Source organism: Zootoca vivipara, chromosome 8 (assembly GCF_963506605.1).
Source record: "Zootoca vivipara chromosome 8, rZooViv1.1, whole genome shotgun sequence".
NCBI lineage: Eukaryota > Metazoa > Chordata > Lepidosauria > Squamata > Lacertidae > Zootoca > Zootoca vivipara.
In genome coordinates, this window is record NC_083283.1 from 34,418,971 (window position 1) to 34,444,619 (window position 25,649).

Sequence of the window (25,649 nt, forward strand, 5' to 3'; positions counted from 1 at the left end):
CTTGTCACAAAAAAGTACAACATATGCATCAAATTGGATAAAGCAAAAGCATTAATTCTTTAAGCATATTTTATGCATTTGCTCTAGTACTCTGATTAATTCACACCTATGTAAGTTCGACACAAGGCTACTTCAGTGTGGTTTGTCACCACTGGGATATTTAGGATACCTCGGAATTTATTTATTTAGAATTTTTATTGCAAAGTAAATACATCAATACCAAGCCATACATAAAGAATAATGTAATGAAAAAGAAAAAAAGAAAAAGGTGGGGGGAGAATAAAAGGGGGGGAATGTAAAGAAAAGTAGACAGTAAAAGAATAAAGAAAAGTATAATATTTCAATACAACAAACACTATTTTACAAAATAATATAATAGTAATAGACTTCCATCACTCTCACAACACTTCCTTTCACATTTCATATTTTATCTGTATTCCAGTATTATTTTCATCTTAATATATAGATGCGTGTATATATATATGTTTCCCCTTTTCCATTCACGAGGTCATTCTAGACACAGCCAAATTTTTACATTAGAACCTTGTCTTTCTAAATAATCATTCAAGCACTTCCATTCCTTCTTGACTGTATTAATTGGCTTTAATCTTATTATATCTGTCAATTTGGCCAGTTCCAAATATTCACATAATTTACATAACCATTCCTCTTTGGTCGGTACCTGGTTGCCCTTGGAAGGTTTGCTTTATTTTTTCTTTTTCAACTGTGAAGAAACATAACCCGCCATTTTATGTTCTGTACTTCATTGTCAAGTGGTTCCTTTCCATTTCAGAAGTTGTTACAACCATGAGGTTAAAATGAGCATAGGAGGGTCAAAGGTTCTGCCCAGGATTTTGACCCTGAAGGGGGAAATGAATCCTAAAGACTAAAAGGAAGGGGTAGGATGAACTCTCGAAACTCAGACCAAACTCTCTTGTCATTCTGATTGGCCAAGATGTTGAAAGAGCAGTAGATATGAGAGAGCCGGGGGGGGGGGGAGAGATAAAGCTGGCAAATACAACATAGAGGTGGAGTATGAATACTGCTGGAGAAAGAACAGCTGAAATCAGAAACCAGAGGACTACAGAAGATCCAGACTCCAGGAATGGGAGGTCTGCTAAGTGTTGACTTGGGTAGTAGATAGACTATGTTTATCAGAATACCTTTTCCTCCATTGTTTCCATCTTCTTTCCTGGTTAACTACTGTATTCAAACTGTTTTATAATTAGGTTCTCTCGCCCCACCCACCAAATCTTCACTGGCCATTTGGTTGCCAGGCAAGCAATGTTTAGCAAGGTGTACATTTTTTAATGCAGCTGTTTTCATTTTAATCTGATTTTGATGGGAGTTTTGCAGTTATGATTTTGTATGTTTCATATTTGTTGCCCACCCAAGTTTCCAAGATGGGCTTTAAATCAAAATTGGCCACTATTGTACTAGGTCTGCATGCAAAGTATTAAGCTGGGGAAGTACCCAAACTTACTTATCTAATATGAGAAGGCTGGTCCTTGCATTACTACTATTTACAGAGTCTCACCTTGTGGCTGAGCTTCATTGAGAGAGCAGCAGGACTTATGATGTAGCAAGTAATATGGATGTCAGTGGAGTTAGAAAGAAATGCTGCAGCCAGAAAATACTGCAACTCCCTCTTGCATTTTGAATAAGCAATTTTCCAGTCTGTTGTCTTCTGTCAAACGTGATGTTCTGAGGCATTTAAGCAAAGTTAATATTGCCATTGAGCTATAAATTGGGGTGGTGAAAGCTTCATAATGAAACTTCCACCCAGGCAGAATCAACCAATGTTGAAGCTTCAGTATAAACTAAAATCTGGTCCAGCTCTTGAACCTGTCAGTGGCACTGAGCTGATATCCAAATCTGATAATTAAACAAACCACAGAGCCTAGGGCTTGCTGATCAGAAGGTCAGCAGTTCGAATCCCTGCAACGGGGTGAGCTCCTGTTGCTCGGTCCCAGCTCCTGCCAACCTAGCAGTTCGAAAGCACGTCAAAGTGCAAGTAGATAAATAGGGACTGCTACAGCGGGAAGGTAAACGGCGTTTCCATGTGCTGCTCTGGTTCGCCAGAAGCGGCTTTGTCATGCTGGCCACATGACCTGGAAGCTGTACGCCGGCTCCCTCGGCCAATAATGCGAGATGAGCGCGCAACCCCAGAGTCGGTCACAACTGGACCTAATGGTCAGGGGTCCTTTTACCTTTATCATCATAATGGCATTATGCAGATGCAAGTGTCGCTGCCCTAAATCTGTTTGGCTGTGCAGTAGCTCATAGCTTAGCTTAGCCTCAGATTTGGGTGGTAGGTTTTACATTGAAGCCCCATGAGTCTTGCCACTGAAGAAAACAGACTTGGGAGGTTACATGTGATACCTTCTGTATCACTTCAGGTGCCTCTTTTTCATCCTACAGCATATGTAAAGATCCAAGCATAGGCATTATACAGTATCTCCATATATTTGTCCTCTGTGGGCTCCTTGATCCCCACAGGTCAAAACATTTATCAGATGGACTCCAAATAAGAGCTTTCAAATGGTCTCATTTATGTGTTCTAAAATGTAATTCTGAAGTCATCAGAAAACTATAGTATACTACATGGTTTGGTATTTTATATAACACTTTCTAAACAATGAAATAGGGAGAAAAAGGTAGGACATTGCTGTTCCAAACTGTTTGTCCATCTATCCCAGTATTGTCTACTGGCCACAACTCTCCAGGGTCTCAGCCACAGGGTATTTTTCATCACCTGCTGCCTGAACCTTTCAACTTGGGATGCCAGACATTGAACTTGGGGTCCCTTGTCTGAAAGAAATGTACTCCGCCACTGAACCATTCATTGTTCCTCCCTCAGGTAACTGAGGAAATCTTAAAAGATAACTTTGCTTTTAAAGTGTCTTGGCTAAAAAAGAAGGAAATGTGTTTGATGGCAGTAACAGAGCAGCTGTGTCTCTTTCATAATGAATTTGCCTCACTTAAATAAAGGGGTGCACCTAATTTCTAAGCCCACTTTTAAAAAAATCAAAACAGCATTTCTTCTGGTCAGGATACAATAGTGGGAGAGGGAGCCGAAATTTCCTGAAAGACTGAATAGTATTCTAAAGATCTGAGAGAGAATTTCTCACGCATGATGTGTAAAGCCCATCTCCAGACATTGTGACACTCACTGCTGCAGACAGTGTTTGCCATCCATAAATTTACAGCTTATTCTGCCCTATTCATAACTTGACTGGGTCTTCTTCTTTTTTTAAAAAAGAGAGAGGCAAAAATAAATAAATAAAACAATATATGTATAGATAGATAAAGATATAGGTGTATAAAATATATCCGGTTACAGGTTGTGTTCTATTTAGTCCTTGATTGAAACGTATTGCTCCTCAGTATCTTTTAGCTATGAAAATTATAATATGGAACAGAGATTAGAATGAAATTATCATGGCTTGAAGCCATTTGCTCAGTGCTGGCAGCCACATAAACCTGGGCCCTGAGAATGATGATAATACATTAGGTTCTGCATGCCTGATATTATTGCTGTACATTATGTATGTTTCATTTATACTATTTCGCATACACCAGCAATGCTGACAGATAGGTAATTACTCTCTGCGCCAATGAACACTTATCAGCACCGCCGCTGTTTATTGCTTGAATGAAGTGCGCTTGTCAGTCAAGGTCACTTGTTTGTGTGTCCTCTTTAATAGTTCTTTCACAGTTGTTGAACTTTGCATACAGTTCTTATGGCAGGGTTTCCAGGGGTTACTTTACTCCATAATGTGTTGCTTGTGTTATCAAAGTCACTTATATTTATCACTTTAATTGATAAACAACTGGGTTGCAGGAAGCATAGCTAAAGATGTGGAAAAGCATATTTTGCTAGTCAGCTGATCCCAGCAGGCACCTAGTAATGAATGACTTGAAGGTGGAGGTGTTCAGTATAGACCTTCCTTCGTAGATGATGATATATGCCACAAGCCTAAGTGGAATTCTTTGCAAGAAAGCAACACTTTCATTCCATAGCAGTGGGCACCAGTCCAGTTTTTCAAACAAGCCATAGGGAAAGATAGTCACTAAATCTGAATAGGATGGCTATTGTTTTCATCCTAGGGCATTTCTGTAGTAGGAACCAATCCCTTTTGGTTTACACATCTCAAATAAGGTTTACACATCTCAAATTAATATTGTAGGATGCCATTATTAATGCATTAATGATAGTATTTTATTTCTCACGGACAATCATTTGGTGCCAGATCAGTGACTCTTCTCCTTTAAACATGTCAAGGTTTTTTTCCCCCACTCTTTCTTTTGACGTCAAAGCAATCACAAAGGCATTATGTCAAGCTTGTAATTTCATGGTTGCAAAAGAGAGTGAAATTCTTAAGCATTTTCCCTCCCTCCCTTTTGCTTCACTGCCCGCCTAGCCCCCGTCCACAAACTGAAGCTTTATTAGAAAATCTGGAACAACCTTTAGGATATAATTTATCCAGTAAAGATAGCTGTAGCTATTTCCTTAAGCCTGTAATCAGCCTGAGTTTGTATGTCGTGAGATTTATATACAGTATATATATATATTGCTGGTGACCAAGAGGAGAGGGGAAGCTTAAGATAATTTATGAAGATCATATTTTGTGTCTCTCTCTCTCTGTGTGTGTGTGTGTGTTGTGTGCGTGCGCATGTATTTTCTTTACTTTTCTACCATGATGGCATTTGAGTGTGTTGTGTGTGCATGTGTACCATGAAAGACAGATTTTCTTCAGGCATTAAGGAAAAAATGCACTAAATTGTTAAAATAAACGCTGCTTTTGTCTAGAATGACATGCAGCTCAACACTATATCTCCTCATGTCTCTTAAAAATAGCTGTGGGTATCTGGCTCTGCAAAAGTATATAATTTAATTATTAAAGGATTTTGACGATTGACAAGGTGCATGGTGTCCATGAATGTTTCGGTTAATTTGATTACAGCCATAGAGAAAGAATTTGACTTGTGCTGAAAGCAGCAGATCTTGTATCTTCATATTGTGATTTGAGTACATTTGAATTTTAGCCCTGGATTTGAAAGCAACGAATGTAGATGTCGACAAGCAACCTGTCCCATTTTCAGTGGGGCTGGAGTGGGCGGCCCCATGGAAATGAATGGTACTTGCACAGCAACGGTACATGACTGTTTGCGCCCCGTATGGATAGTTTCTGATGTCTGAGTCAAGAGTGTTGTTTCTAACATGCTGGCTCTTCTGAATCTCTCCTACCTATCATACCTTCCCTATTTTCAAATCTATGCCTTACCTTGGTTCTTAGTTACTAGAACGTTACAAAGGAAGGGTTTTGATCTCATGTAGATAGCGTAGCATTAATTACCCTGACACTAATTAAACTGCATCAAACAAATACCACCGTGTTCCTCAGGGGGACAACAGAAGGCAGTTTAAAATAATTACTGGAGCTTCATGCATGTGTGAAGTTTTCATTACTCTTAGGACACGAGCAAAAGAGATTTCATATCATTAAACCCCCCCACCTCCCTCCGTTCCTTTAGTGTTTTGGATAAAATAAGGCTTAAAATTTCCTTGGAGCATATTGATGTCTAAATAGTAGCAGTTTCAGTTCCTGCATACAGTAACTTTCTCTAAGAAACGCAAGTCTAGGAAGCGGGAACAGGTGTTCCTGTCCGCATTCTGGTGTGCTTATGTATTAGCTTATGTTTGTCAGACCATTTCATTAACCACCCACTGCTATCACATATACATATACTTTGTTCTTTCTGAACCATGAAATGAAATGCATATATCTTCACTAATGCTTGCCATCAATGTAAATGAGGAAAGGAGGCTTATTACCAATCTCTGCTGCTGTGAAGCACATACCTCTGTACAGTTACAGGTAATAAACATCTTTTCATAAGTAGGAAGCAAGATATATGGAGCTCTGCATACAGTAAAACGGGGGTCCTTTCGAGCATACTCAAGGATCAACAGACAGCGATGCTTGCACAAGTTACACATTCAACAGGGCACCCAAAAAGCATTTTGTTAAAACAACAACAACAGCTTGGAACCATATATTTCACACAGTATTGAATCCAATGAAACTTTTTCCGGCTAATGGATCCCATATTTCAGATGGCAATTAGGAAACATGTGTGGCAATGGCTCTCTGCAGACTTCCTACGGTATTCCCCAAGAGACCTCTCAAGTCTTCTGGCTTCCACGTTCCTCCCACCTCCTCCTTCCCCTCCGCTTTCATCCTTCTTCCCTCTCTCACTCATGTTCTCCTTCTCCGCTCCCCAACTTAAATCCCCTCCCTCTCTTTTGCAATGCTATGTAGAGCGAACTAAAGGCTCCTGCTTTAAATCTGAGTTTGAAACCATGATTGGAAGTACGGTAGGTTTCCATCTCCATTTTAAAACCTGTGTTTGAAAGTCACTTTTCCAACCATAGGTTCAAACTCTGGTCTGAAACAGAGTATGGTTAGTTGGCCTCTGACACAAGGCTCACATAATGATAACCTTCATTCTCTCCGGAAGGGGAATTAAAAGGAAGGAGGGGGAAGAGCTTGTAAGAAGACAAAGGAGGATCAAAAACAGCTGGAGAACCAGGCCACGTACATGCAAACAGCTGTGCAAGTAGCTATTTAAGGTTTAGAGAATTATTCTTTGGGGCAAGGGATTTTCTTCAGTGTTTCTTGGGAAGCATACTCCTACAGCTCACCTAGAGGAAATCATTTGACAAAGAGACTGATTGATTGAAAACAGGCATTTTGTGTTGGGTTTTTAGTTTTTTTAAAAGAGAACATGCAAGCCATTTCCCCATTCTTAGCTGTGGTTAAGTCTACACTGTCCCATAGGCACTATAATAGTCTTGGTTCTGCAATTTTCTTTCTTCTTTTCTTTCATGAAATTTATACAATGTTTGATTTAAAACAAACAAACCCAAAAGTGATTTACAAGGTGGTTTATTTTCTGTATTGTTATAAGCAAGCAGAGTTCTGTGAACCCATGATTAGAAACTTGTCCTAAGCTCTTCTGGATCCCAAAGGTTATTTGGGATTTTTTTATATTTAAAAAACCTTTAAACCATAAAGAAGGCTGATCGCCAAAGAATTGATGTTTTTGAATTATGGTGCTGGAGGAGACTCTCGAGAGTCCCATGGACTGCAAGAAGATAAATCCTACCCATTCTTAAGGAAATCAGCCCTGAGTGCTCCCTGGAAGGACAGATCCTGAAGCTGAGGCTCCAATACTTTGGCCACCTCATGAGAAGAGAAGACTCCCTGGAAACGACCCTGATGTTGGGAAAGATAGAGGGCACTAGGAGAAGGGGACGACAGAGGACGAGATGGTTGGACAGTGTTCTTGAAGCTACGAACATGAGTTTGACCAAGCTGAAGGAGGCAGTGGAAGACAGGAGTGCCTGGCGTGCTCTGGTCCATGGGGTCATGAAGAGTCGGACACGACTAAATGACTAAACAACAACAAAGAGATAGTTAAATTGCTTATTGCGGGATGGGATACAAAAGTGGTCTTTTGCTTTCACACTAGGGCTACTCAAAACCTCTCCACCCATTTATTTGCCACCCTCATTTGCTCCTGAAGCTCACAAGGCTTTCCAGATCAGCACAGCTACTTGGAGATGCAAATCAACAGAGCACCTTATGAATGAGCATGTTGAGATGTTGGCAGGGAACACTTTAAATCACAGCCTGCATTCATCAGAGAAGACCCAGCTACAAAATAAAAGGCTTCGTTATTTATTTATTTTTAAAATCATATGCCTTGTGGAATATAGTGTGAACAATGTTAGCAAAAGAGTCAAATTTTGATACCAAATCTTAAGGTCAGGGCCGGATTTAGGTTTGATGAGGCCCTAAGCTACTGAAGGTAATGGGGCCCTTTATACATCCAGCTGTCCTTTGTCAATAACAAATTGTTGCTGTTTTTCGTGTTGAATATATGCTATATGGTAATTTATGGACCTAATAAATCTAAAGCCATTTGCACATGCAGAATGTAGGCACCCTATATATAGAAATGAGCAAACCAGTGATATTTTAGGGGGTAGGCTAGCAGGCAGGGCCCATTACTTACATCATAGGAGCCTACACAACACAAAACACTGTTGCTGTATGTAGGTTTTATTTGTTTATTATCTTATATTTTGGAAATGTACATCCAGGGTTTTTTAACCTTTAAATTTTGGGGGGGCCTGCAAGAGAGTGGGGCCCTAAGCTATAGCTTATTTAGCTTATACGTAAATCCGGCACTGCTTAGGGCTGAACGAAAATGATCTACCTTTTCTCATGCCCATTGGTGACTAGTAAAATTGGGGAGGGGTGGTATTTCTGCTATTTTTCGGGAAGAGAGGAAAAAATGTAGGGGAAATCAGGAATTTCACAAGGGGGTTGTTAATAATAAGAAGAATAAGAATAATACATTTTTATTTGTATCCCGCCCTCCCCAGCTCTCAGAGCAGCTAACATCATATACATAATACAATATGCGTAAAAACAAGCAATCAATAGATTAAAATGCACCCCAAATTTAATTCAAATAAATTAAAGTTAAAGTTAAAACTGGACAAATGACAATCCTCAGGTTAAAACAAAGTGGTTAATACTCGCCAGGCTATCCTAATGGCCACACACACTACTGAATTCTTTGGGAATGATGCTGTATCATCATTGAACATTGTTCCAAGGGAAATTGTGGAGAAATAATAGTAGGCAACCAGAAAGAGCTTTTCCTGTCACTGATGCTTCTGTAGAACTAGCAGCAGCATAGCTGTCAACTCTCCTGTTTTTCGCGGGAAACCTCCGTATTTAAATCCGTTTCCCGCTATTATCCCGAATTGCAAAATATCCCGTAAATCCCCCGGATTTATAAGAAAGCAGCTCCTGCCGGCCAGGGAGGTTCCTCAGCTGCATAAATGTCCCGGCTCCCGGCTGGCTGCTCGCTCACTTGGCGTGCCGAGTGCTGCCGGAAATCGCCTCTGCGCTTTCCGCAGAGAGCAATTTTGCGCAGAAGCAATTTCTGGTGCCCAGACATGCGGACAAGTGCAGCCCGGCACTGGAAGTCGCTTCTGCACATGTCTGGACATGCGCAGAAGCGACTTCCAGTGCCGCACCGCTGCTGATCCCTTATTTTCCAATCCGGAAGTTGACAGCTATGAGCAGCAGTATTTAAGGGGTGTGTGAGGCAGAGGTTCTCGTCCATGTATGTGTGATATGAATTCCGGATTAAAAGGAATAGAGGATTCCTTAAATCAGGGGTGGGAAACCTATAGTTCTCAGGATGTTGCTGACTCCAAGGTGTCATCATCCTTGACCATTGGCTATGTTGTCTGGAGCTTGAGGTTATCCAAGTCCTCCAACATATGGAGGCCCAAAGGTTTTAGATTAACTCCCACATGCGTCAAATTCAGAACCCCCTTTCTTCATTGTGAGCTGAGGCAGCTGATGATGGGAAAGAGGGCTTCCCCACCTACCTGTGGAACTCTTTCTCCAGAAGCACTTGCTTGGCACATAATCTTACGTCTGTTTGCCATCAAGCCAAAACCTCTTTGTTCTTTCAGGCTTTATGATGTTTTCATCAGCTCTCGGTTTGATTAATGCTGTAGCCTATTTTCTGTGTTAAGCTACTATATTGGTGTTGTTTTATTTTATGATTGTGAGTTAATTGCAAGTTCTAATTGAACTGAATTTTAATGGGATATTAAATATGAAGGACTGCACATTTTAAGAGAGCGCTGTCTAAAGAAACAAATGGAACGCCCTGATCCTGCCCAGGCTCTGAAGTTAAATGGTCCTGTGCCATGCTAACACATAGCTGAGAGCTCTTTAGGAAACTTGGTTTTAAATAAACAGGACCAAATTTCTGGGGGGAATGCTATAATTTAAAGAAAAATATCTGTAATGTTTCCTGCTAATATCAAAAGATTGCTCAGCTAGTTTCCTTAAATAGAGCACTGGGGGAAATAGACACATTGAGAGTGAACCTGTAGAAGGGATTCTGAGAATCCAGCTAACACTCAGGCTAGAGAGTTTCTGTTTCTTTATAGACAGATGGTTTGTCCTATTTTAAACTGATAGAGACTTCATACATTTCTTTTGGATGTCAGTGATTTAACTGCCAGACAGTATCTGCTTGTAAATTTTTGTTATTCCTAGATTATATCAAATGTATTTTTTGGCACATATGGGATATCATACTGTATGTGAAGTTGATTTTTTCCTTACACTTAGCTCATACTTGAAAAAGTGTTTATATAATATTTTTTAAAAAAACTGTCTAAAATGAACAGTTCATCCCCCCCCTTCTTCTTTTGACATGATGTTGACAGAAGTCGCTTTGATGTAGTTTAGAGTCATGAATTTTCTATCTGTTCTGTTTTTCCTGGGGCTCCATCTATTCAGACATCCTGATCTGTCATTTTGCAACACTTTGTGAAATGCTTGACAGAGAGTAGTTTTGACAAGTGCTGGACATCAGCAGCAATTCAGAATAAGCAGTGTATATTTCTCCAGGTAAAGTGACAAAACGTCTAAAAGCGTAAGAAGAGCTGTACAGTCTTCCATCACATTTAATGTTACCAAGCAAAACCTTTTATGTTTTCTATATTTGTTTGAGCAATTTGTAGCAGTTAGTTCTGGAGAGCATGTCGGAACCTGAGTTTCAGAACGGTCAAAATTAAATATAAAAATTAATTTTGAATGCACTGAAAACTTGCAGAAACCTTTCTGAAATAGAATGGAGATCTAAAATATATGAGGCAACCCAAATTGCCAAATTTATTGGCAGGCAGAATTTCTTATTTTATGCACTTCATCAGGACCTGTTCAAAGTTCAGCTTAGGTTTTATATATCATTCAACAATCATAAGAGTATTAGTTTGTTTTAATGTTCACTATTGGTAGATACCCACTTACTAATTATAGTGATTTGCAATTATGTAGTGTCTGTTGCTTTACACGGTTTTTCAATATTGAAAATGTAAAACATTTTTGTATAATTAATTTGCATCTGTATTCACTCAAGAAACAGCTGTTGAAAGTTGAGGGGGATGTAAAATGGCACAGCCTCAAGATGTCCGTGTTCATTCAACTAACTCCTTTTTGATGTGATACCTACTGGCAGAGTTGTGTGGTGAATTCAACTTCTTTGACAGCCATCAGCCCCACTGACCAGTAGTTTCAGGTTTTGTAGTTAGGAAAGAGAAAAGGGGGGGGAAATATTTCCATAATTTAGGTTTAGGGTTTTTTTTTCATCTGCCAGATCGAAAGGCCCTGCCAACAGCTATCTAAATCAACACCATGCCAACATATTCCGTAGTCCGAAGGTCACTCAAACATCTGGCCCCACAATCTTGTTCTTTAAGGTTTGTCACTGGGCAGCATCTGTTTATAGATGCTTTCTCAATCTCTCTTTGATCACTTTGACAGCAAAAAGAAGCTTCTATCATTCTTGATGTGTTAAGGAAAAATATTTGGAGCATGGACTGTTTAAAAATGACCACGATTTCTGAGAAGCAGTGTGATCTATGTTGTATATTATAAATCCTTCAGTGACTGCCTATCGCTACAGATTAATTTAGATATTGCCAGTATTGTAGCATAGGTGTGAGGGTGTTTTGGAAAGCAATTGCTTCTTTAAAAAAAGAGTGCAGATGGCCCTTTTGCTATGGCTTTCTGATGTACAGTCAGAATGCAAGAGATATCTAAATGAAAGAAACCTTGCTCAGCTAAGGATGGTTGTTGTTGTTGTTGTTCAGTCGTTCAGTCATGTCCGACTCTTCGTGACCCCATGGTCCATAGCACGCCAGGCACTCCTGTCTTGCACTGCCTCCCGCAGTTTGGTCAAACTCATGTTCGTAGCTTCGAGAACACTATCCAACCATCTCATCCTCTGTCGTCCCCTTCTCCTGGTGCCCTCCATCTTTCTCAACATCAGGGTCTTTTCCAGGCAGTCTTCTCTTCTCATGAGGTGGCCAAAGTATTGGAGCCTCAGCTTCAGGATCTGTCCTTCCAGTAAGCACTCAGGGCTGATTTCCTTCAGAATGGATAGGTTTGATCTTCTTGCAGTCCAGCACCATAACGCAAAAGCATCAATTCTTCGGCAATCAGCCTTCTTTATGGTCCAGCTCTCACTTCCATACATCACTACTGGGGAAACCATAGCTTTAACTATACAGACCTTTGTCAGCTTTTTAAGATGCTGTCTAGGTTTGTCATTGTTTTTCTCCCAAGAAGCAGGCGTCTTTTAAATTCTTGACTGCTGTCACCATCTGCTGTGATTGTGGAACCCAAGAAAGTAAAATCTCTCACTGCCTCCATTTCTTCTCCTTCTATTTGCCAGGGGGTGATAGGACCAGTGGCCATGATCTTAGTTTTTTTGATGTTGAGCTTCAGGATGGTCATAGCTGTTGTTTTTTCAAAGAGAAATTGCAAACTAAACTGTTCGTGTTGGCATAGGTCACATTATCCCCTTCTTAAATATGGAAAGCTGCTTCTGAAGGGACAGTTGATACCGAAAATGTGCCAGTGGGGTGCTTAATCACTTGCCCCTGAGTGGAGTTAGTTGGCCAGGGATGTTAGCCAACCATCTCACAGAGGGACAGTAATCTGGAAAGTGCAATAGGACTCAAGATAACCAGCTCTTTTCCTTTGGAGTGATGCTGACCTTGTTGAATATGGTCAAATGAAGAAAGCTTGAGCTAACCAGGAGGCGAGATTTTTGTGAAAGAATTAGGGGCTCAGTTGAGTTCTGGTACCCAAAATGAATGCCTAGGCCCAGAATGTACTCAGCTGCCCACCCCACCCCACCCCCATTCTTAACTGTGGAATAGGCTTCTGAGATCTTTGGAGCTTAAGAAGTAACCTACTGGATAAATAAAGGATAAGGTGGTCTCTCAAGTACCCTGGTCCTCTCGAGCAGCATAGGGCCTTGTATATTAGAACCGATGTCTGTAAATCCATTTTTTTCTGAATACACTTATAATGTTTGTCTTTTCCTATAGGAGTAATTACAAATCATACAAGAGTGCAGGCTAAAAATAAAATGGCTGTGGGTGGAAATAAAAAAGCGAGTGCGGAACTTTTTAAAGTGGCACCAGAGGGCAATTGGGAAAGTAAAGGTTCAGGAGGCAAATTGTGAGAAAACTGAAAAAAGCATCCTTGGAAATGCATCTTGTTGCACACATGGAGTTAGATTATCAAACTTTTATATTTATATGTGTGTGTGTGTGTCCCTTCTGCATAAGCAGAATAAATGTTCCTAGATTAGACAAACAGGAGCTAGATGAATGAAGGTGCTGCTGTGTTTCACAGACTATAATAAAGGGGTGGTTTCAGATCTGAGGGGGGCCCTCAAAATGTGCCTTTGGACAAGCCACTTTCTAATTTAGTATGCCCCTGCTCCACAAGCTTATTTGAACAATGGGGAAGTGAGCATTTTAATTTCCAGTTATGATATGGACACTGCATCCAGAGGCATAGTGGGAAATTTAAAAGGCCGCCTGTCGTTGCTGCCCTCTGGAAAATTGTATGAATTAAATAATCATACGTTCTCTCAGCCACAACCCAGGCAGGTATTAACATGCATAGATGCAACATTGCATTCACTTTTATTGGGACTATTTTCTGACTGAAGTATTTTAGGATAATAAATTGCTGGCTTTTTAAACTAATGAACTGATAAATCAACTAAATTTAAATAACTTTTCATATTACCAAAAGCTAATGCTTATTGTTAGTGCAATAGGAAATGATAAATGATTAAAAATGGCCTAACACACCCAAACGTAAATGGGCTAAAATAAAATAAAATAAACAAGTGTGTCCTTAATTCTCAGATTAAACCAGTTGGATTTGCAGTCCTGTTTCTTTTTTCTTTTTTTTCTTTTTACTAATACCTTAACTATAAGATGCCGTTTATTTAGATTCATATTCCAGGCAAGGACTGGAAATGAATCTAAATAAAAAATAATTACAGATGCAAATAGTTGTATTTATTTAGGATTTTGGGTGCTCAACTTGTTGCATTGTTTGTAGCTTTTATTACCATCTGTGTGCTGCTGCTGGCCCTTGATGCATATATATAGATAATTATCAGTTGCTAATTATTATTGATGGCAGAAAGTGAGGTGGAATTAAAGAACCTTTTAATGAGGGTGAAAGAGGAGAGCGCAAAATATGGTCTGAAGCTCAACATCAAAAAAACCAAGATCATGGCCACTGGTCCCATCACCTCCTGGCAAATAGAAGGGGAAGAAATGGAGGCAGTGAGAGATTTTACTTTCTTGGGCTCCTTGATCACTGCAGATGGTGACAGCAGTCACGAAATTAAAAGACGCCTGCTTCTTGGGAGAAAAGCAATGACAAACCTAGACAGCATCTTAAAAAGCAGAGACATCACCTTGCCGACAAAGGTCCGTATAGTTAAAGCTATGGTTTTCCCAGTAGTGATATATGGAAGTGAGAGCTGGACCATAAAGAAGGCTGATCGCCGAAGAATTGATGCTTTTGAATTATGGTGCTGGAGGAGACTCTTGAGAGTCCCATGGACTGCTAGAAGATCAAACCTCTCCATTCTTAAGGAAATCAGCCCTGAGTGCTCCCTGGAAGGACAGATCGTGAAGCTGAGGCTCCAATACTTTGGCCACCTCATGAGAAGAGAAGAATCCTTGGAAAAGACCTTGATGCTGGGAAAGATGGAGGGCACAAGGAGAAGGGGACGACAGAGGACAAGATGGTTGGACAGTGTTCTCGAAGCTACGAACATGAGTTTGACCAAACTGCGGGAGGCAGTGCAAGACAGGAGTGCCTGGCGTGCTATGGTCCATGGGGTCACGAAGAGTCGGACACGACTAAACGACTAAACAACAACAACAATTATTAAGTTAATCACACTTATCCCCACTGAAATCAATTAGCCATGATTTCACACTGAAGTGTGACTAATTTAGGTTAACTCCCAACTCAATGAATGCAACTTACACTTTTCCCCCCCATTCTGCTTTGTTATTATTATTAGATTGCCCATTTCTCTTAGCTTCATGTTTGTCTCGAGATTCCCTCTCCCTCCTCCTCCCCAACTCGTTTCTTCTAATACAACTAGACAAGACACATGCTGAAATTAACCAATAGATGGGAGATATTATCACTTCTGAGGTACAAGTGATCAAGGAAGCTGCTTTCCAGGGTCTTGTCAAAATATCAGGTGTTAACCAGTGTGTCTTCCTCCCCCCCCTTTAAAAAACACACACATTTATTCATTAAAACATCTATATACCAACCTTCATCCTACTTGAATTTCAGGGAGGTGCACAACAAAATATATCTCATAATATCAAATGATTAAAAATATTGTTTTCTGCTGATCCAAAGGACAAGACCTGAACCAATGGATTCAAATTACAAGAACGGAGATTCTGAATAAAGATTAGGAAGAACTTTCTGATGCTGAGAGCATGGGCATAGCCATGATTTTTGTTGAGGAGGGGGCAGGACTGTGATGGGGGGGCAGGACTTTTGTGGGGGGGGAGAACCAACGTGATTGGTCAGTTAGTCAAGTATTTCTATTTGTCTACGGTGGTACCTTGGTTCTCAAACTTAATCGTTCCAGAAGTCCATTCCAAAACCAAAGCATTCCAAAACAAGGCATGCTTTCCCATAGAAAGTAATGCAAAACGGATTAGTCTGTTCCAGACTTTTAAAAACAACCCCCAAAACAGCAATTACTGTAACATGAATTTTACTATCTAACGAGACCACTGATCCATAAAATGAAAGGCAATAATCAATGTACTGTACGATAAAATAAATAAGACAGTATTGTAGATGATAAAAATTAAAATTATTTTTTTTTCTGTCGTGCACTGATGACAGTCATTGTTTGGATGGTGGGGGGAGGGGCTTTTATCCATTTCCACAGTCACACAATCCAATCAATCAATCAGTAGCTGAACTGGGTTTCACACAGTCACAAAAACAAATTAACTGAAAAAGCCACAAAAACAAAAACGCAAAATAAATAGCAAAAGCAAAAGTGCCAACCTTAATCCATTCCGGAAGTACGTTTGACTTCCAAAATGTTCAAAAACCAAGGCGCAGCTTCTGATTGGTGCAGGTGCCCCGGAAACAATAGCCGACAACCGCACCAGACATTTGGCGGCTGAAAAACGTTTGAAAACCGGAACACTTAATTCCGCGTTTACAGCATTTGAAAACCAAGGCGTTTGAGTACCGAGGCATTTGAGAACCAAGGTACCACTGTATTTTATCTGGGGGGAGGGGGTAACTGCCCCACCCCGCTACCCCTTGGCTGTACCCATGGTTGAGAGCTGTTTGGCAGTGGAACAGGCTCCCTTGAAAGGTGGTGGGCCCTCCTTCCCTGGAAGTTTTTAAACAGAGGCTGAATGGCCCACCTGTCAGGGATTCTTCAGCTGTGATTTCTGCGTTGCAGGGGGTTGGACCAGGTGACTCTTGGGGTCCCTTCCAACTCTACAGTTCTATGATTCTGCGATACACACTAGCAGGTAGGAAAGGAAACATAACATAACTAATATTATGCCCTTCTTTTTGAGTACTGCATACATTTCAGACACATTTCAGAAAATACAAAGCATTGTCCACTGCTTTAAAATCCATTCTCTTCAGTGTCCATGCTTCCAAAATATCATATTAAAAAAACAAAAGGCTCTGCATCGTGTTTCTATGGCGTACCTTTCCGGGGCATAAAGCCTCTGGGTTCTTTGTACACATTACAGTCCCAAGTGTTCAATAATGTTAGAAGCCCTCGGGTCTCTTACCGCATGTCATGTTGAAGCTGTTTAAATATTATGATAGTGAGTGAAAATATGCAAACTGTTCTGACATGTTCGCATTAGCTTTTGCAATACATCTGTACCAGTGCATTGCCCCCACCCCAAACATACCCCTTTTAAAAGAGAGGGGAAAATACTCTAGATTGCTAGATTTATGTTTGCGTCATTTTTTGATGAGGAGAGGAAATGCCTTGCCTGCCTCCTGAACTGGAATTCTACACAAGAGTGATCTTTTCCACCAACTCTTTTCAACCCGTGTGATGCCAGTGCAAGTTTGTAAAATGAAAAAGATATTCTCCATGGAAATGCCTTTTTACTGGCTCTTTTTCAGGCCCTTTGCATCTTTGTTTTTCCCTCCTGAAAACTATTCAGAGAGATCACTGGTCCCCAACAGGGTGGCATCTCCATGGTGGGCAGTTTCAGTTATTTTTCATACCGCAAAAGTTATGTTAAGAGCAGATGTCAATCATCACTCACCACGAGTGGATTTGCTAGATTTAGGACAGGCAGGAGAATGAAGGTTAAGAACAGGGCACAACAGAGATTATCATAAGTAATGAACTTGTGTGTGTGTGTGTGTGTGAGTGAGTGAGTGAGAGAGAGAGTGAGAGAGAGAGATTGTGTGTATATGTATTGTAGACAATTTGTAGACAGATCTGGATTAATGTTTATCCCAAACAAGAGATTACTATATGTCTGTTTCTGGCTGTAAACAGACATTATTAAACAGAAGGTTTATGTTCATGAATGGCAACTACAGGTGTTGTGCATTTATGATGTATTATATTCCATGGGAAGAATTCACCTGTTCAGTTCCTGCTCCGAGAATTATATTGGAAGTGAATTACAAACACCATTTCCTCTTTGAGGAAACTTAAGTAGGAAAGATAGCAGAGTCTTTCCTATCTGGAGATGGCATGGATTGAACCTGAGACCTTCTGCATGCAAATAGATTCTTTTCTGCTAAGCTATGGTCCTTCTACACAGATCAAATAAATAGTTTCCATAAAGCTCTAAAATCTTTGATGAAACTATTTGCCTGGGCAGCCCTGAGCTATAAATACTTCAGCATCTTAAAACAAAATAAAAAAAAATCCCCTTCCAGTAGCACCTTAGAGACCAACTAAGTTTGTCATTGGTATGAGCTTTGCATGCACACGAAATGACAAACTTAGTTGGTCTCTAAGGTGCTACTGGAAGGGGGGGAATTTTTTTTTGTTTGTTTTGTTTTGGCTACGCCAGACCAACACTACCTACCTGTAACTTCAGCATCTTAGACATGCATAAAAAAAACTGGAAAACTGGCTAGTTGCCTGCATTGGAGGGAGTTGCACTCTCTCTAAATTAGCAGGTTGGACTAAATGACCCTCAGGGTCCCTTCCAACTCTACAATTCTATGATTCTAGGTTCATAGCCGCTAGATGCATAGTTGTCGTCAGAGGCCCAAGTGAGCTGTGTGGTTAGGAGTGTCTTTTACCGGCTGATATGGCAGATATCGACATATCTGGATCAGGATACCTTAAAGACTTCCTGAGCTTTTCTATCCCAGCTTGATCACTGAGATCATTTGGAAGAGGGGTATTAGTTGTCCCCTGTGTTACAGAGACCCGGCTGGCCTCAATCAGAAGCATAGCTGCCAAGTACCTCGTTTTCCCCGGGAAACCCCCGTTTTTTCGTACCATTTCCCAGCGGTCCCCCGTATTGGTTCCTCTCCCATTATTCTCCCTTATTCTGCTCCTGTCAGTGGCCTTTTTTCTTTTTCTTTTTTGCTGCTTTGCCCATCTATGGGCACCGAAAATGGCTGGCGCCGGAAGTCGCGTCTACGCATGTCCGGAAGTGCATAGACGCGACTTCCGGCGCCGGCCATTTTCGGTGCCCATAGATGGCCAAAGCGACACCGGAAGTTGCATCTACACAACTTCCATTGTCACACGGCTGCCGATCCCAGATTTTGCAGTCCAGGACTTGGCAGGTATGAGCAGAAGTCCACCATTTAGTGTCACCAGTCCCAAGCCATGGAACACTTTTCCAGCAAATAATCACCAGGCATCTTCTCTTTTGACTTTCAGGTGTCTCTGGAAGACTTGTCTATGCCAACAGGCCTAGGCAGCTGTTTAAAGCCTTTTGACTCACGAGCCAGCCATTTTAATAGTTTTGTTATTTTATATTATGTATACTGTTGCATGCTGTTTTATGAGAGGTCAGTATATAAATACTTCTGTAAATAAATAAATGTGGCATATCAATTATGAGAAGGAAATACATGCATGTTTATATTGTACTAAATATTGTAAGCCCTGTCTCTATCTCTGTTACAGCCTTCCCTTCCAGTCTGGTGACCTTTCGATTTTGCTAGACTACAATTGCCATCATCCCTGGCTACTGGCCATGCTGGCTGGGGCTGATGGGCAATGGAGTTTGTAGCATCTGGAGGATTACTGTATTGAGTAGTGACTTCTATACTTGCATCGTAAAAAAAAAAAAACTACTCTGTAATAGATCAATAAAATATAGTTCCGCAGAGGAATTTCCCAAATTGCTTTATGGTGCAAGTATCTACCTAACCTGCTGCTCCACTCCGGCTAGCGACTGAAATAAATCAATTCATCCTGCTTATTAACCTTTATAATGTGCTGGGGTGGGAGGTTATTGTTCTGGAGTTTTTTGTTCTTGTTTTTATTATGTATTTTGTGTTTTTATCTTGTATTTTTATGCTGTGCATAGCTGCCAAGTTTTCACTTTTCTCGCGAGGAAGCCTATTCAGCTTAAGGGAAAATCCCTGTAAAAAAGGGATAACTTGGCAGCTATGATGCTGTGAACTGCCCTGAGATATTTGGCTGAAGAATGGTATACAAATTTTATATATTTAATACCTGGGAGTAATTCCCACACAATATAGTAAGACTTACATCTGAGTAGAAGCAAGCGTTGCATTGGAAGGCTGCAACTCTGAACACATTTACTAGGGGAAAGTCCCCATTAAATACTTTGACACTTATTTCAGAGTAAATATGCATAGGCTAGCATTGCCTGTTTTAGAAATGTTCTATTCAATTCTCCCTGGGAATAAATTATTGCACCTGGTACATGTTGCGGCTGTTTCTTCAGAGTATTTTCCCATTATAGAACCAACAGCTTCACAACATTAACAAAAACATAGGCCAGCAGATGTTGTCAGCCAAGCTCCTAAATTCTATATTAAATACATGGATTTTGTGTTATACTTTCAAAGAAGTATAGGAATAATAGGAGGGCATAAGAAACTGAATCAGGATGTGCTTTATAAGTTTTGTACAGTGAAACATCTAATTCTAGCGCACATACTTGAAGGCTAATATATTAATATATTATTGATATAGTAGCATGCCATCTCGGCTCAGTTGGCAGGCAGCCATAAGTCATCAAAATGACCTCTATCCTCCTAAGCAAAGACAGAAATGAAGATGCATTTCTGTTATCAGTCTATTATGGGTCATAAGCGGTACCAGTACAGTATTGTACCTTCCTCTTGAAATATGCAAAGCCTTGACATGGTATTGCTCCACCTAATAGTGAATATCGGTCAGTGAGTGCTGCCAGGATTGTAGCAAAAAAAGGAGCTACAAGAAATAAGAGAGATCAGCATGCACAAGGGAACACCAAAGTTATTTAGGTAAAGGTTAAGGTACCCCTGACCATTAGGTCCATTCGCGGATGACTCTGGGGTTGCAGCTCTCATCTCACTTTACCGGCCAAGGGAGCCGGCGTTTGTCCACAGACAGCTTCCAGGTCATGTGGCCAGCATGACTAAGCCGCTTCTGGCAAACCAGAGCAGTGCACGGAAATGCTGTTTACCTTCCCGCCGGAGCAGTAGCTATTTATCTACTTGCACTGTGTGCTTTCGAACTGCTAGGTTGGCAGGAACAGTGACCAAACAACAGGAGCTCACTCCGTCGCGGGGATTCGAACCGCCGACCTTCTGATCGGCAAGCCCTCGACTCTGTGGTTTAGACCACAGTGCCACCCGCGTTTCCAAGTTATTTAGAGGAGGAAACTAATGAGGAAAAGAAGGCACATGATGACCTAGTCTGCACAACGGCCACAAAGTGCTATGTGTCTGTGGTGGTACTGGGATACAGAAACAGGGAAGGGAAGTGGGGCAGAACGGAGTGTCCTGAGAGAGGGTTTGACTTACTGGATGTGAGCACTGAAAGTGAGTCCAACACACTACCATATTTTGTTGCAGGCCCTCCTTGCTTTACAGTATTAAGCTTATCGCTGCTGAGCTAAGCTTGTCGGATGCAAACGATGGCCCTCACGTCTTTGCAATGGCAAGATGTCTCCCCGATGTGATCTTCCAGACTTGGAGCATTAAGTTAATTTCCTCCTGGATTTCTGAGCTGCGTCTTTTCTACCCGGTGGAAAGCCTGTGAAGAATACAGCTTTTGACCGGATGACAGAGCAGGGAGGTTGAAACGAGGTGCATTAAATTAGAATATGACAAACCGCCAATCTAAATGGATTTGTCACGATGTTACTTGAGCAATGTATTGTCCGAAAGCGAATGTTGGCCATTGCCACACACACACACACACACCCAAAAGGAATAACAGGTATACCATCTGAATAGGTTAGTAGCTTTGAGACACTAATTGTAGGTCGGATGTGGGCTGCCATAACGCGGCAGAGATGATTCCATCTATTCTCTGCTTTTTCTCTCGATTTTGTCATTTCACGGAGAATTAACCATTAGCAAGTTTTCTGTGTCCAGGGCAATATTTGTGCCAAATCAACAGACAGTAACTGCTAGAGATTTTCTAGTATACTAGCTCTATAAACTCAAAGTGTCAAAAACAACAAAACAGCTTGTTTTTTTCCTGCATCTGCTAGTCAACAGTCAGCCTTAGAGTACAGCCACCCAAATGAAAAATATTCTGAGGCACTCCCTAAACATTTGGTGATCCAAAGTTGGCAGTTAGTTTACTAGTTCTTGTGTTCCCCCTACACACCCCTTTGAAACCTCCCACTTCTGTTGTCCCGTTCCATCTTTCCCAACTCTCAGACTATGTATTGTAAGCTTATTGGGGCACAGCTGTTCTCGGTTTCATTGTGAAAATCCAGTACACTGACAGTTATATTTTAATAAAATATTTAGGGCAGGAATGTTTAAATCAATAGCTTGATTTGAGCTATTGATTCATTTAGCCATTTTGCTCAACCAGAAAGCTGCCCCAAATTAATTGGGTAACAGATTTTTGTTTAAATTCTATTTTTACTACAAGTACTTACTGAAAGTCTAATTGTGAAATGCCATCTTAAAAGAGGATTGTGTGAACAAGAAATAATGAATCTTCTATGATTATTTGTATCATCTACAAAGTACCTTAGAACTATTGTGTTTCTCATATGCAAATTTATGCAGAATTAATCTAGTAAATCATTTTTGTTTTTGTTAATTGATCACCAAAGTTTTTAAAATAGAAATAATATCGAGTTTCATCTTTCACCTATATTGTTTTTTAAACTAAATAATAGCAATATTAAGTAAAATGTTTACTTTTTATTTTTTTAAAAAATCTATGATTTCATGAGAGGCTATGATAGGGTTAATCCAGCCACATAAATTTCCATGCCATGTATGGTAGTAATAATGCTTGTCATCCCTTGATCTTTGATTAGATTCAAGCTAGTAAATATCTTGCGATTAATCAAATTGAATTGCTCTGTATGTAGTGTAAGTCACTTTTCCAGATGGGACTATAGTATCAGAGGCTTTTTAATGCATTAAATATATGTTCAAATCCTTTCTATAAAAGACTTGGCATCTTTGTAAAAAAAAAATCAGGTTCAGGAAGCTAAGCAGGGCTACTCAGGAGACAAATGTGAACTAGATAATGACTCAGGATTGTTAGCTATTGTGTTATTTAGCTATCACATTTCTATTTTAATTGTATTCAAGTTGGATATTTGTTTTAATCCCATTGAAATTTATATGTTCAGATATTTTAAAAATCAAGCAGGTATGGTTTGTACGTCTATGCAGATAAAAAATTATCAAGAAACCTGATTGTCTACATTTGCATATTTTACTTTAACTTGGAAAGTAATAGAAATAGAAATACTTTATTGTCACTGCACCACTTGTTTACAGTGAGATTAAACGAGCCCCTCCCCCCACAATCTCTCAGTCCTTCTTACACTGTGTTCTGTCCTACGACCACCAACCTTGAACCTTGAATGTCAGCTGCAATGTTGCTGTTTTCCATTCAGCAGCCTCATGGTCCATCGGTAGAAACTGTTCTTTAACCTGTTGGTGCGATTTATCATGCCTCTATATCTCCTGCCCGAGGGCAGGAGATTAAAAGGGTGTTGGCCAAGGTGTGAGTAATCCCTGAGAATGTTCCTCACTCTTCTGAGGCAACAGTCTCCCGTGATAACATCTAGCGGACTCAGGGGACAGCCCACAATATTGTGTGCTGTCATCACCACCCTCCGTAGGGACTCTCTGTCCATGGCTGTCAAACCAGCACACCACACCGTAATGCAGTATGAGAGAACACTTTCTATTGTGGACCAATAGAAGGAAATCACCAGTTGCTGTCCAACCTTGTTCTTCTGCAAGATCCTAAGGAAATGAAGTCTCTGTTGGGCCTTCCTAACCACCTGGGCTGTATTGACCTTCCAAGTTAGGTCTTCACTAAGATGGACTCCCAGGTATTTAAAGGAAGAGACTCTCTCCACACAGCCCCCCCCCGATATACAACGGGGCTATCTCGTTCCCTTAGATAGATTTTTAAAAGAAGCTGTGGGTTAATTGCAGTTATATTTCCTCCCCTTGAATTGGTCCCCTAGAGAATCAAGCTCTCTCTTCTTCCAATGTTTACTTTACACTGAAGATAATCGACCCAATCCTTGACACTCTTAGAAGCTTTGATGTATATGCAACTCCCACAATCACATGGGAATTCCTCTGTGGGGCTGCCCCATACATGCTTCTTCCTTGTATGTATAGGACTTCTCTTATGCACACCTGGAAACCACTGGCGGAGGAAGAGGAGTGCACCATCATAGCTGCCCCCTGCCTACGCTGGGCAGCACGCCCATGCAGGTGGCATGCCCCGCCCCAGGACGCGTGCCCCACCCCTGCGAGCAGTGCGCCACGCCACCAGGAAGTGCGCCACATCCCTGCAGGTGGTGTGCCATGCCCCCAGGATGTGTGGCATGCCCCTGCGGGCGGCACCCCCTGCCCCCAGGATGCATGCCAGCCCCGCCCCCGCCTGCTCTCTGCCCCCTGATACTGGCTGTAAACACAAAGAGCTTTGGACTAGATTCTCCACGCCCAACTCAGAAATTTATGAAATGTTCATCTCCTTAAGCAAATGAATTAACAATGCTTTCTATGTATCTATTTATTTTACAGGAGACCAGGAGAGGCACCCTTAATAAACGGTTGGATTCCTTTCCTGGGAGAAGCCCTGAATTTTAGAAACGATCCTACCAAGTTTTTGTTATCTTTGCAACAGAAATACGGAGATGTTTTTACCGTCTACCTTGCTGGTGAGAAACATGCTATTTAGTTCTTTAAGAGTGTGTGAAGATGATATGCTTAAGTACATGAGAAACTTTGGAGTAATCGCCTCATTGAGATGCCAGTCTCCTCAGGTGTATCTTTCCTCAGTGCTCTTACAAGAGGCAGGTGAAGATGTACTTCTTCCACTAGGCCAGGGATGTCCAAACTTTTTTCAAAGAGGGCCAGATTTGATGAAGTGAACATGCATGAGGGCCGACTAAAGTTGTTGACCTTTTTTTAGGATTTGAAGTTGTTGGGATTTTTCTCCAAAGTTGCTGAGCTTTTTTATTTTAGGATTTTAACCCAAGAAATAAACTGAACTGCCACAGGGGCCAGATTAAACCAAATGGTGGGCTGGATTAGGCCCCCAGGCCAGACTTTGGACATGCCTGCACTTTGAAGATGAGGAGGTATGATTTGATGAGGTCAGTTTGAATAGAGCCCATGGCTGCTTTATGCTATTTGCCATTAGTTACCTTTACACTGAGTCTATTTTGTATTGTACTCTTTAACGAACATCAGAGCAGAACACAATAGGATATGCAAAACTAACTGTATAGTTGGGTATTTGCACATATACACCACATATGCATAAAATGTATAGATACACAATATATTTTGTATACTTGGTCTACCAAACATGAATTATCTGTACTGTATTTTCTTTACATTCTGCTCTCTGCTAAAGTGATAAATTACATCATCTACAGCAGAAAATGCTAGATCATATTTAGACAATGGCTATTTTTTATTTAAAAAAAGCAAAATGTCTTTCTGTCTAATTTTTTACAGTGGAGTTGACAGTAGCACAGAAAAGTGACTGACACATTAATTCATTGATTCATTAGAATGAGAACAGCGAAACTACTTCTCCAATGACCCATAGCTCTGAACACACATCTTCATAAATGCAGAATAACAGGAGCTGCTCCTATCTCTGTAAGCTTTACTTTATACACAATTCTGTAGTTACACACCATCATGCATCAAAGTTACACAAGTTTTACTGTCTGAGGGTGCACCTAGGTTTGCAAACTTGGATTTGCTCTCCCCACCCCACCCCAAATATCAGAGCTGTGATCCAAAAAAAAAAACCTGCTTAAATTTACTGACAACAATGGAATTTAAGCATCCTAACATTGCACATTGCTGATGACACAACCTTGATGGCAGAAAGTGAGGAGGAATTAAAGAACCTTTTAATGAGGGTGAAAGAGGAGAGCACAAAATATGGTCTGATGCTCAACATCAAAAAAACCAAGATCATGGCCACTGGTCCCGTCA

General features: G+C 40.7%; 1 protein-coding gene across 1 annotated transcript in view; it reads left to right on the plus strand.

Annotated features, from left to right (window-relative positions):
• Positions 1-25,649, plus strand: part of LOC118089647 (cytochrome P450 7B1) — a 97,593-nt gene that overhangs the window by 45,902 nt on the left and 26,042 nt on the right. The window contains exon 2 of the mRNA XM_035124415.2: positions 24,216-24,352. Coding sequence (XP_034980306.2) covers positions 24,216-24,352 — 137 coding nt within the window. The remainder of the gene's footprint in view (positions 1-24,215; positions 24,353-25,649) is intronic.